Raw genomic sequence first — 14,391 nt, forward strand, 5'->3', positions numbered from 1 at the left:
AATAGGCTCATTATTTATTGACGCTATTTTGCAGTAACCTTTAGATGTGTTCATTATTAGCAGATCCTCCCTAGATTTTTTTGTTTGTATCATCCAGAGCCTTGTCCAATATATATTTGGGGTATCCTTTATCACAAAAGGACTGCGTAAGTTCATTAATTTGAGTTTAAAGGTTAGTCTCCTCAGAGCAGTTCCTTTTCAATCTGAGGTACTTACTTTTAGGAATATTATTAAGCCATGGTCTATGATCGCAACTGGCATAATTAAGAAAGATGTTGCAATCCACTTTCTAAAGTTTTTGTGTACAATTTTCCATTAGATTTCTCAGCATGCAGCGCAATATCCAGGAATGTTATCTCAGTGGGGTGAATTGTGCTCGTGAAGGTGAGACCATATGTGTTAATGTTTAGATAGTTAATGAAGGACGTGACAGAATGGGTGTGTCCCCTCCAAATAAAGAAAAGGTCATCTCTGTATCTGCCATAGAGCACCAGGTTCGGCCCAAAACGGTCCTCTCCATATATATTGATCCTCAAGGTGCCCCATATATAGGTTGGCAAAACTTGGGGCGAACCTGGTGCCCATGGCCATACCGTGTGTCTGCGGAAAAAATTCACTGTTAAACATAAAATTATTTTGTGATAAAATAAACTGAATAGCGTCCAAAATGAACTTAATCCTTTGGAGATTGAAGTGTGAAGACCCAAATAATAATCAATTACTTTCAAACCGTTATGTGGTATATTAGTATATAGTGACTCTGCATTGCAGGTCACTAATAAGTACTCCACCTGCCATTTAATATCTTTGATATGCAAAAATGAGTAGTATCCCTGATAAAGGATAAAGTGAGTGCTGATCTAGCGGTTAGAGATTGGAATATCTTGGAACCAGGTCAGTGACAATAATATTAAATGGTTGCATCTAAAGTTTTTCAATTCTTTTGGAACCAATGATTTGGAAATATTTGACATGAAGTGGACACCTTGGTGACGATGTGGGGTCTTAGTGGTTTTATAGCCTCATATTCATATATATTTGTCCAGACCACATAAGACACAGCTGAATCAGCAATGAACTACTGTTTTAATTCTCCATCTCGGAAACCCACCCTAGCATTAGGAAAATAGCATTAAGCATTGTCTGACCTCTCCACTGGATCCCGAAGGATGGCAATGAACTTTGCCCGTGGCTGGATGGCATGGATGAAGTCCTGGATTAACACTGGAGGTTCTGTGTTGGTGACATTATCATAAAAATAAAACCAAGGACTGTTGTCCCACATGGTGGATGGACTAGCCTCTCCTGAATCAAAAGAGGTGGAAAGACTTTCATTGTCTGGCAATTATCAATGTTACATAATTAGCAGGTATCACATTCAGTCCTATATTATTTCTCTGCAATTACCTACCTGTGAGGATGGGATCAGTCCACCCTGTTTCTAATTCTGTGTCTTCTCTGTGATGATCATGGATATTTTGTGATGCCAAATCAAAGAGGTCCAGATAATCCTCCAGTGGGAAAGGCTTCTGGAAAGGTTCATCTAGTTCCATAATTCCTTAAGTGGAAACATACAAACAACTCATGAAGTATCTCCTGATCATACTGTAACCAGTATGTCTTTACTCCATACATTCTCTCCCATTAACTCTGTCCCTCTTTCCTGTGCCCTCTGGAATGCCAGATCAGTCTGTAATAAACTGGTCCCCACCCACCTTTTCATCCCTGAATCTCCTAGCCATTACTGAATCCTGGCATCACTTCTGATGCTCTCTCTTCTGGGGGCCCAACATTCTCTCATACTCCCTGGACTGGGAATCACCATGTTGGTGGTGTTGGGATACTTCTATACTCTGGTTACTCCTACCAACTCATATCCTCAGAACCGTCTCTTATATTCTCCACATTTGTGGCTCATACTATATACATTTTCCAACCTAATCACCTTCGAGTAGCTGTCACTTACCATCCCCCATGGCCCTCCCTCCAGATTCCTTGACAACTTTGCATTCTGGTTCCCTCACTTCCTCGCTTCAGATCTTCCCTCCATTATCTTAGGTGACTTTAATATCCCAATTCATATCCCCACAGATGCTTCTGCCTCTAAACTCCACAACATCACATCATCATTTGGTCTCTACCAATGGACCTCCTCATCCTCCCATGTGAGTGGGCACTCACTTGATCTGAGTTCACCCACCATTGTGATATTTCTGACTACTGTAACCTATGTAGTGCACCATAGAAGGCTGCCTTGGCAGGTAATTTAAAGCCAGGATGAACAGTCCCACTGAATTGTTTATACAGTGGGTATCTGGTTAGAGCACCGTTCATTTTATCTTTGTGTGTCCTTTTTCCATGTATTGCTTATTCGCACATTGTAACCTATGTAGTGTGTCCACGATGGCTGCCTTCCCTGGTACTCAATGCAGAATGAAAAACACATGGCTCTGATGAACCTGAAAGGATACCTCCTAGCAATTGTATTTCTGCCATTATGTGTCATCAATTCCAGGCATTGCATATTCTGCCCAGAGTAATCCTTTATAGTGTGCCTAAAGTGGCTGCCTCACTTGGATCCTTCATGTGAAAGATGAATAGTCCTGCAACTGATGACCCTAAATGTTCTTTATGTTACAGTATATCAGTTCTGAATCTCTGTTCTGTGTGTGGGGGATGGGGGAATAGGTAAACTTATGTATCATGTTATATATTCCTGTCAAATGCCTTGAGTTCTACCGGAGAAAGAGTGCTATACTATATAAATAACAATTATTATTATTATTAATGAGCCACCAAAACCCTTCACTGCCCTTATGGGCCATCAGAACCTTCCACATGACCGTTATGGGCCATCAGAACACTCCACGTGCACCTTTATAAACAGCTTTCTTTGAATATTATCCCTAGCTTGCAATATTGTCTAACTGTGGGTGACAGTCTAAGCATTAGCATGGATATAAGAATTTGTTTTCCCACAGAGAGAGTCTCTATCCTTCTATGGGTATCCGGTCTTCAGGTCGACAGTAATTAGGTCGACACTCTTTAGGTCAACCACTATTGGTCGACATGGTCATTAAGTTGACATGATCACTGAGTCGACGTGGCAAAGGTCGACACAAGAAAAGGTCGACATGAGTTTTTCACTTTTTACACTTTTGCATACTTTACGATCCACGTGGACTACGATTGGTAACGATAGCCTGTGCCGAAAGCAGCTGTAGTGGAGCGAGGCACCTTGCCCGAAGCATGGCGGGCGAAATGAGCCATGCGAGGGGACACGGCACACTAATTGAGGTTTCCGGTCACTTTACGAAGAAAACGACACCAAAAAAACAACAACATGTTGACCTTTTCCATCTCAACCTTTTCCATGTCGACCTAATGACTGTGTCGACATATTTCAGGTGTTGACCTAATCACTGTCGACCAATAGTGGGTGACCTAATGATTGTGGACCTAGTTACTGTCAACCCAATGATCCACATCTCTTCTATGTACCATTATACTGAAATTAATCTTGAGAGAAAAATAACTCCACCACATCTGTCTCCGTGTACACTAAACAGACCACTCATTTATTTGTCAGCCCATCTTTATTTTTCCCTAACATAAAAAAATCTGATCTAACCATCAGTAAATTTACTAACGCTTGGTTAATGTTGTTACTATAATCTGTCATCTTACCAAAGCGTCTCCTTGTCCACCAGTGTGGCTCCTTGATAACAGAGAAGTGGATGTTGGGGTGGAGGCGTAAGCGGTCATAGAGGTCTGTAGTGCCGCATTTGGGCTGTCCAATTATATAAAAGTGGGGCAAACAGCGCAAGCGGTACTGGTGACCCTTTTGAAGTTTAAGTCGTGACTGGAACCCTTGGCGCATCTCCTTAAAGATTTTCTGCAAGGCATACTTGTTCATCCCATAGGGATCACTTCCATTACCATCATATTCCTGGTACCAGCACGGGCTACTGCTCAGATGGAGGAAGCGTTGTGGGATTACAGAGAACAGCTGGGAAAGGAACAAGTAAAAAATTAATATTTCAGGTTCATCTGCTTCCTTTATATTGAGAAGAGGCAGCTCTTTTGTGGTGGAACAAATATCAATGGGAATGCAACCTATCACCTTCTAGGACATTGCGATGTCACTGTTTCCTAGTATCTCCTAGAACTGGCATCACTAGGGGGGGTGGGGGGGGGGGGACTACACCTGGCTGTCACTCTACAAGGGGGTGACACCTAAATGCTTATACCTCCTCAGTGACAGGGAGCTGGGTGCTGTACTGTGACATTATCATGCATCGCCTGACTCCTGTCACTGAGGAGGAGCTGGCAGGACAAGCATAGTCTCCATGGGTAGTCCAGAATCCAGGGACGTAGACAGAACTTTGTGTGCTCCATAGCAACAATTTGAAGGGGCCCCGGTCCCAATGCTTCTAGCGAGACACCTCTCCACAAAAAGTTGGTAATTTTATGGCACATAGGGGGTAATTCTGAGTTGATCGCAGCAGGAATTTTGGTAGCAGTTGGGCAAAACCATGTGCACTGCAGGGGGGAACAGATATAACATGTGCAGAGAGAGTTAGATTTGGGTGTGGTGTGTTCAATCTGCAATCTAAATTGCAGTGTAAAAATAAAGCAGCCAGTATTTACCCTGCACAGAAACAAAATAACCCACCCAAATCTAACTCTCTCTGCACATGTTATATCTGCCTCCCCTGCAGTGCACATGGTTTTGCCCAACTGCTAACAAAAATCCTGCTGCGATCAACTCAGAATTACCCCCATAGTGCCTTAGTTTCATTTTATGAACCATAGTAGTGCCCTAGTTAATGTCATGTCACACTGTAGGGCTGCCAGTACAGATTATGCAACACAGTGCCTCTAGTTTATATTATGTTACATTACAGTGCCCCCAGTATATTATGCCCCATTATAGTGCCTCCACTTCATATTGTGCCACATTACAATGCCCCAGTTCATATTATGTAATATTATAATGCCCTCCATCCGGTTCTATTTATACCACATCACAATGAACAGATCAAAGGGCATAACTAGATATATTATAGGCTCCAAGGCAAAAGTTTGCAATGACACCTATGTACCACCCAATGGTGAAAAATGTATAAAACACATGTAACTGTGACAGGGAAGGTGGCCCCTCTCAACTCTGGGCCCCATAGCAGCTGCACTCGCTGCACCTGTGGTAGCTAAGTTGAACTGCACGACTGTCCTGGTTAAGGATCATATTCCACTTATACCCACTGATATCATTAATAAAACTAAACTTATACAATGTGATCGATGGGTTGTCAGACAGGTCCCCAATGTACAGTAATGTTCCCATTACAGATCCATTATCTTATTTTTGTCTCGATTTCTACCCAACTGTCACCTCCACCACCCTTGCTGGAATCTTAATCCTCCGCACTGTAGTAGTCCATTTATCATGCATTTAGAAAATAAAGCTTATTCTGCTTCTTGGACCATTTTGATTGGAATATCTATTCTTTCGTTCTCTACTTGTCTCAGTCCAATTGCATGCTTGATCACAGAGGTCTCTAAACTATATCATGTATTTTCAGACAAGGGGGTATATTTACTAAAATTCGTATTTTTCATAATGAGGTTAAAGTTCAAACACGAATGACATCGAAAGTGTAAATTTGCAACTTTTTTAATTTATTACGACTAATTTACTAAACTGTCGTATTCTGCATTTTCGTGTTTTCCGATGTCGATGTCATTCGTATTTTTTTGTAGTGTTTTACGGGAGTGAATAGTAAAACACTGCCGACATTAACACAATGAATCTCGGCCGGATCTGTGAGATCCGTGCAGGGCTTCATTGTGCACCTTTCGTAAAAAAAAATAACATTGTTACAAATCTAAAAAAAAAAGAATGCGTGGGGTCCCCCCCCCCCCCCCCCCCCAAGCAAAACCAGCCTCGGGCTCTTTGAGCCGGTCCTGGTTGACAAAATATGGGGGGGGGGGAAATTACAGGGGTTCCACCATATTTCATAAACCAGCACCGGGCTCTGCGCCTGGTCCTGGTTCCAAAAATACAGGGAACAAAAAGCGTAGGGGTCCCCCGGTATTTTTGAAACCAGCACCGGGCTCCAATAGCCAGGTACATAATGCCACAGCCGGGGGACACTTTTATACTGGTCCCGGCGGCCCTGTCATTACATACCCAACTAGTCACCCCTGGCCGGGGTACCCTGGAGGAGTGAGAACCCCTTAAATCAAGGGGTCCCCCCTCCAGCCACCCAAGGGCCAGGGGTGAAGCCCGAAGCTGTCCCCCCATCCAAGGGCGGCGGATGGGGGGCTGATAGCCTTTTGAAAAAAATGTGAATATTGTTTTTAGTAGCAGTACTACAAGTCCCAGCAAGCCTCCCCCGCAAGCTGGTACTTGGAGAACCACAAGTACCAGCATGCGGTGGAAAACCGGGCCCGCTGGTACCTGTAGTACTACTACTACTAAAAAATTACCCCCAAAAAAACAGGACACACACACCGTGACAGTATGACCGAAAGTAACCTCACCGCTGACCGCAAAGTTCCCACCATTGGATACAATGGAGCGCATAGGCGCTACATTGTATCTCTGCCGTGTGAGGCCTCAAAGACACTACAGGAGCACACAGCCAATCAGGAGGGTGCCACGACGTGGCGCTCCCTGATTGGCAGAAGGGACCCTCTTTGACAGGAGTCAGGGGGGGTCCTGGCAGTCGGGGAAAGGGGTCCCATGTGTAAACATGGGGCCCCTTTCAGTGCGTGGTCGGGTTTCCATTTTTTTATTTTGCCAAGTACGTGGATTATACAAAGAACAGAAGGTACAATGGATTATGTGAGTATAATTTTTTCAAAAGGTACCCCTAGGATTCTACATGGAGAAGAGGACCGAGCCGCGTGTGAACATAGGTAAGTATGTATGTTTGGAGGTGTGCATGTATGTAATAAACTTATACAGTCACGTTGTGTGTGTCCTGTTTTTTTGGGGGTAATTTTTTAGTAGTAGTACTACAGGTACCAGCGGGCCCGGTTTTCCACCGCATGCTGGTACTTGTGGTTCTCCAAGTAGTACCAGCTTGCGGGGGAGGCTTGCTGGGACTTGTAGTACTGCTACTAAAAACAATATTAAAATTTTTTTCAAAAGGCTATCAGCCCCCCATCCGCCGCCCTTGGATGGGGGGGGACAGCCTCGGGCTTCACCCCTGGCCCTTGTGTGGCTGGAGGGGGGGACCCCTTGATTTAAGGGGTTCCCACTCCAGGGTACCCCGGCCAGTGGTGACTAGTTGGGTATGTAATGACAGGGCTGCTGGGACCAGTATAAAAGTGTCCCCCGGCTGTGGCATTATGTACCTGGCTAGTGGAGCCCGGTGCTGGTTTCAAAAATACCGGGGGACCCCTACGCTTTTTGTCCCCCGTATTTTTGGAACCAGGACCAGGCGCAGAGCCCGGTGCTGGTTTATGAAATATGGGGGAACCCCTGTCATTTTTTCCCCATATTTTGTCAACCAGGACCGGCTCAAAGAGCCCGAGGCTGGTTTTGCTTAGGAGGGGGCACGCATTTTTTTTTTTTAAATTAACACTTTCCCACCCCTTCCCACTGATAAACATGCACGGATCTCACGGATCCGTGCATGCCTATCAGAACACGGTAAAAAAAAGCAGGTCTATTGTAAAACTGCTTTTTTTTTACGATTTGTATTTATTCACGGCAGTGTTTGGCTATTGCTGGCAGTGTTTGTGAAATACAAATTTTAGTAAATGACCGAGTTCTATCAAATAACAGGCGTATTTGACCGATGGTGTATTCATTCGTATTTTTTTTCTTGGACTTCAAAAAAAATACGAATGCTCTCATCACTGCCGAGATTTGTGCTTAGTAAATTCCCGAGATGACACTTTGAAGAAAAAACGCAAAATCGGTCAAAATCGGGACCTTAGTAAATATACCCCAAGGGGTCTGATTCTCACTGATGTCTCTTCACGGACAGCAAGTTCTTGCATATATTGCATGCGTAGAAGTGACTTTGCGCATCTTTGCATGAGCCTGTCCTATTAATCGCAACTTGGCCAGATCTTTCTGTTAAATATGGCGTTTTTGGGGAGGGCACTAGGTAGTAAAACATCGATTACACGGAACCACCGTGACAGTACCTGTTGAGAAACACTCTGATTACACTGTGATTACTGCAACTACTTGTACCAAGGCCCTGGACACGGGAACCTTAGCCTGATCTTGCTACGATAGATAGATAGATAGATAGAGAGAGATAGATAGATAGATAGATAGATAGATAGATAGATAGATAGATAGATAGATAGATAGATAGATAGATAGATAGATAGATAGTCCTTACTTCCATGTGGAGATGTATTAAGCCTTGGAGAGAGATAAAGTGCTAGCCAAACAGCTCCTAATTGTCATGTTACAGGCAGTGTTTTAAAAATGACAGTTAGGAGCTGATTGGTTGGTATATCTCTCCACTTTATCACTCTTCAAGCCTTAGGGCCTAATGCAGACCTGATCGCTGCTGTGCGTTTTCGCACATCAGCCATCAGGTCTGTACTGTGCATGCGCCGCTGCTGCAGTGCGCCGGCGCATGCCAGACAGCTGATGGCCATCTCAGCCCAGCGATGGCCTCTGCCTGATTGACAGGCAGAGGTGTTCGCTGGGAGGAAGGGGGCGGGCTGGCGGCGTTTGGCTGCCATTCTGGGGGCATGGTACGGCCAATGTAGGCATGCCTGGACCGTGCAGGGGGCATGCCGTGGCAGCTGCGTGACGTCACACGCAGCCGCTGTGACCGGGACAGCGACGATTAGCTCCGTGCCAGCGCGCAGGAGCTGCGCTAGTAGGGAGCTACTCGACAAGTACAAAAGCATCTCCGCTGTGCAATGTTTTTGTACTTGTGCGGCGGGGCAGAGCCAGACATGCGGGGCGGACTAGCCCTGTGCTGGGTGTCCCCCCGCATGTCTGAGTAACTGTTCTTAGCCGTGCAAAATTTTGCACGGCTTTGATCAATTCTGAATTAGGCCCAAAGTTTTCTCAGTGCTGTACAAGGAAATGTACATGTCAAAGTCGAAAAATATTGCAGAACACACAGCACGTACAAACTGCACACACATGCCCACTGTGCGTGCACTTGTTCTGCCGTGCGTGCACATATCCGCAATTTGCGTATGGTCGCTCCCACGGTCCTGTGCATCGGCGCGTGGTATGGGTATTTACGGCAGAGTTTGTGTACGCATGGAGGGCCATCAAAACACATTACATATTTAATCCAAATAGTGCACAATGTACACATAGTCTCCTTGCACCACATCAGAAAGTTATAGCTGTTTAAATGGTTGCAGAACAAAGGGATTCACCTTTACAGGATAAGAGGGGACAGACTAAGGTTATAAGGTGGTATTTGGTATCCAGCTGTAGAGTATTTTAAGGGTAACATTCCGGTGTTGGTCTGCGGAAGATCGCATGTTCCTGCGGATAGTTATGTGCAGAAGCAGAATATAGATATAAACTGTATTTACTGTATATTATGTATGCGGCGGGAATCCAGAGGAGACCACCCACCAGAGCAGTTGAGAAAGACATCGCCTACCTTTTCAAATCAACCTATGACCTCTCCTGTACTGTAAAAGTGCATTCCTGTGTCCAATGGACAAAGGGATTACAGTATCCATTGTATTGCTTTTGGAAGACTTGTATAAATAAAGCCTGCTGCAGCCCGGCCTGACACAAGACTCACAACGTTATCTATTTGATGATGGAGGACCGGACCGGGAAGCGCACGCGAATATACTCACGTATGTACATTGACCTGTAGCCATTATTCTGTTATATATTGTCTTGTATTGTAGTGTATAATTTGTATTGTAAACCCCCTTTCAGAAATAATCCACTGTGGTGTCGGAACCCAGCGGTAAAATCACAATTGGTGTTGTGTGCTCATTGCACTGCTAAGGTTTAAAGTGTATTATTATTATTGCATTGCATTGCTGTAGAAGGTTTAAAGTGTATCTCTGGGTGTGTACGCGCTGTGAGTACTTTGTACCGTCAGCGCGGCGTGTGTACGCAAAGTCCGTACCCTGTATGGGACTCTGTACGCTAATAGCGTAGAAGGTGCGTAGAGTGTGAATTAAGTATTGCGGCCGCTGTGGCTAAAGGTTTAGAGTGTATTTAAGGTATGTTTAAAGTATAGCTTTCCTTCCTGTAAAGATAATCAGCTTTATCAATTGGGGGCATCGTCCGATTTTCCACATTTTTACAGCTTAACAGGTCACAAGCAGACATAATATATCAGCATAAGGGTGGACAGGGATCCTACGTATCCTTTTCTTGGTCAGTGGATACACTGAAAACCCTACTTAATTGCTGATTAGATGGTGTCTGCTCTGTATGGTTTGTAGGGATGCTGGTAAGAACTCGTAAGGTAAGCAGGAAAAAAGCTATTTAAAATCTGTGAATTTATTTTTGGCGCCAAATGCGTACACAACAAAAGTGTACACCCATACCCTGTGCATACTCTCCCACATTGTTGCCATAACACTCAGATTACTAGATTCATAATATAAATATTAAGGAAGTAAGTGTAAAACACAAACACAGTCTGGCCTAGTTATAAAGGTTTATACAGAAAAGAAACTGTGTGGCGTGTTAAGTGAGCGATTATAGTTATATTGCTCACATTTATAGAAATTGTGTGAGTTGTTTTATTGCGTCCGCACATTGGTACACGTGGTACGGAAAGTGAGGACAGCGTACACAAAACGTGCACGTAACGCAAGGCCGCCCACGTGGCATAAAGGTACGCACGGTTGCGTAATTACGCAAGCTTGCGTAGCGTTGTGTGCGCATAATAAAACCACACGATAGTTCGTTTAGTTTAAAGGTGGGATAGTAGCCACGCTACAATAACACAAGATTGCCCAGCTTCCAAAGTTTAGTATAAAACCCTTATTTACTGTATTGCCTCTGGGAGTAATGCTGCTTGTCTGAATGATAATATTCTGTACAGAAAAATAAAGTGTATCTGAGTGAGCGAGTGCAGGAGTGAGTGGATAATGAACCCAAGAACTAGGTGGACTGCTAGGTGGTCTAGGTGTACACACTGGGTTAGTAGAGACCCGGTGGCGTAGGGTTCGCAACCCTGCGTTATTAAAAAAAAAAGTGGACTAGGTGGTCTTGGTGGACTGAGTGGTATCCCATACAACTCTAGGTGGTCTACTAGGTGGTCTACTAGGTGGTCTACAACAATCGTAGGGCATATAGATAACTAGTATCTATAGGCTGTGCTATTGCATCACATGTCCGTTTGTTCTGCATAGCGCAACGTGATATTATTGTGTCACATTTGCTGTGGAAGAGCATACGCAGACGTGATTGTATAGACAAAGGGGTTTTTCTTTGATAACTTCGGGAAATCTCCCTGGTGGGCTTCACTGGAAAGGGTGAAGGATAGTTATCTAATTTCTCTGTTTTTCACCCTACAAACAATTCCAGTTGAAAGATACCGAAAAGGAAATTTTCACTGCCTCTCTCAGGAAAATATTCCAAACAGAACTTCCACCGAAAGAAATTACGGTGTAAGGTCTGATAGGAGCCCTAAGTTGGGTACATTGCGATCCGCTATCAACAGTGTATCGTTGTATTGGCCAGCGTGGGCGCGAGCGAGTGGAAGGCGCTCAGGTATACTTCCACCGTCTACTTATATTGAGTATTTTGGTGTTTGTGGGAATTTTTTAAAGGTATTAGAAGAGACCCACAAATATGGGAGCCAGTTGCTCAAGTAAGAGACGTTTAGACAGGGTTCAGGCAGAATTGTGGCCAAAAGGCTCAGCAAGGTTTATCATGTGTGAAAAATATGGTTCACACACAGAAGGTTTATGCAATGAGTGGATATGTATGACCAACAATGATAGGGTACCATTCCCTAAAGTGGGCAGCTTTGAACCAGCGGTATTACAGAACTTAAGGTTAAGGATATGTCCGATAAAATCCAAGAAACAAAGGATTAAACATACAGACTGTTTAAATTTATGGCAACAGGAGGGGGATATGCAAAAGGAATTAGCTCGCGCAGCAGGTTCCAAACCTAGCGGGAAAACAATGGCGACGGCACGACCACCACCATATATTGTTGGGGAGAAAATGGCTACAGGCAATGATACATTGGTACAGAATAAGAGTGTAATTGCAAAATGTACTAACCCTAACCCTTGCCAGTTGTACCCCGTTTTAAATTTTCCCCAGGACTGCGAACAAGAAGATGAGCCCAGCACAATATCGGCACTCTCTCCAGCAGCCACCATACAAGACACTCAGGTGGGCACGGCCCAACCAACAAGAGCAGTAGTCAGGCCCCCTAGCGGAGGGATAAGTGAGGTCGTGTCCACAGGTAAGTACGGTACCGTACATTATGCAGAAACCATAGCACCCCACATTGTAGAATCAAACCAGAAGGATGTAATTGAATTAAATCCTGTCAGGGTGATTGCAGTCCCCAATGGGAAGACTGACGCTCAGGGAGTCACTCCCATCAGGAACATTGCCATGCATTGTCCCTGGTCCCGGACAGAATTGAGGTCAATTATGTCAGAATTTCCCGATCCCAGAAAGGATCTAGTCGCATGCCAGAGGTTCATTAAAGAGTTAGGTAACGCCACCGAACCCACAAACAAAGATTGGCGAACAGTGCTACGGGTATGTTTACCCTCCAATATTGACCCCGCGAAGTTCATAACTGATTGCAATTTAGACGAAGAAGTACCTATCACTGATGTGTACACTCAGGAGAAGGTACGACAAATCAATCTGCAGTTAGGAATATATTTCCCTACTGTTGTCAAATGGAATAAAATCTTTTCCATAAGACAAAAGGAAGGTGAAACGGCATCCGAATATTTCCATCGAGCACTGCAGGAAATGACTAGATACACTGGGATCGAGGACATTAGAGACAATGCACATCATAGGGAGGTAGCTGTTTCAGTATTAATGGACGGGTTGAAGGAGGCACTCAGAACAAGGGTACAGACCTCTCTACCAAACTGGAGAGGTATCTCAGTGGCTGCATTGAGAGAGTCCGCTGTCGAGCATGATAGGAACATCATTAAACACAGGGAGTCACAGGGGGAAAAACTGATGACGGTAAGTATACAGGCCCTTACGGCAAAACCCTATCAGCTGAAAACCCGGACCCCTGTTGTTTGGGACAGACCTAGAACATGCTACATTTGTAGGAAGGAAGGGCATTTTGCCAAAGACTGTAGGATTGGTAGAGCGCATAACCAAGATAGAACCCTAGACAGAGAATACGAACCACACTACTACTCACATAATCGGGATCAATTGACATATAGTAAGGAATCACGAGACATATAGAAAAAACAGATTCGGTTAATGGGAAGAATAGAATAAATGCAACTTTACCCTTTTGACAGAACTTACTGGGGTTAGGAGGAGGCCTCTAAACTTCTGCTTCTCTCTCTAGTAGAAGTGACCTCTAAGTAACTTAACAGGAGTTTTGTTAGAGATGGTATACATATAGAGTGCTCCCACCCAGGAAGCACAAAATGTGTTAGATACCCACGAAGACTAATGTTGCATTTCACTGTTCTAGATGCATGTCCATCACAGGTAGAGGAAATTATCTCAAAGATACCGGGTTCCCTATGAACTTAGAATGGACAAAACACTGGATTGATGGCTGGGATAGTCCCAGTAGAGATATAACACACATAGAATATTTTTTTTAGGGGAACAGACCGATTAGGGAATCATTCCCCGTAGTGCCCAATCCAGATGTCAAACTTTGTAAAATCTTATTTGCCTCTACAAACTTATCAGTTACTAAACTCTGTGATTTGTCTTCAAAGTTTCCTCTTCATCTCTTACGTTCACCGACAGGATTACAGTTCAAACGTCACATGCCTACTCGGTCTTTTCAGAGTTCTGCCCAAACCCAGTATATCTCACCAGCATAGGGACACCAGTATCAGTGTGCCTGGTCATGCACAAAGGGTGGAGAATGGGAATACTGGTGAAGGGAGACTGTGCATAGATACCGATATACATGATGGTGTGACAGCCTGATGGTGAACGCAAATCTGACAAATTTTCTTTTTATTATTTCCCCTCTCTTTTCACTTTTCACAGATGGTTTACTTTACACAACTGATAATACACAACAGTTAAACACATTGAAATGCAAGATTTATGTTCCCTACAGAAAGGTCGCTGACCCGGAGAGAACCCGTGACAAAGAGCAGAGTGTAGAGAACATTGTATCACTGGAGTGTCTGTTCCGGGAAAGCTGAGAGGCAGGACTGTTGAGACGACACCTGAGCGCGGAGAACAACAAGACCAGAGGCGGTTGTCGC

General features: G+C 44.2%; 1 protein-coding gene across 1 annotated transcript in view; it reads right to left on the reverse strand.

Annotated features, from left to right (window-relative positions):
* Positions 1-14,391, reverse strand: part of LOC135057415 (carbohydrate sulfotransferase 15-like) — a 103,514-nt gene that overhangs the window by 65,740 nt on the left and 23,383 nt on the right. The window contains exons 2-4 of the mRNA XM_063963305.1: positions 3,688-4,009; positions 1,412-1,558; positions 1,149-1,305 (exon numbers count right to left, since the gene is read on the reverse strand). Coding sequence (XP_063819375.1) covers positions 1,149-1,305; positions 1,412-1,558; positions 3,688-4,009 — 626 coding nt within the window. The remainder of the gene's footprint in view (positions 1-1,148; positions 1,306-1,411; positions 1,559-3,687; positions 4,010-14,391) is intronic.

Source organism: Pseudophryne corroboree, chromosome 3, assembly GCF_028390025.1.
Source record: "Pseudophryne corroboree isolate aPseCor3 chromosome 3, aPseCor3.hap2, whole genome shotgun sequence".
In the NCBI taxonomy this organism is placed as follows: Eukaryota; Metazoa; Chordata; class Amphibia; order Anura; family Myobatrachidae; genus Pseudophryne; species Pseudophryne corroboree.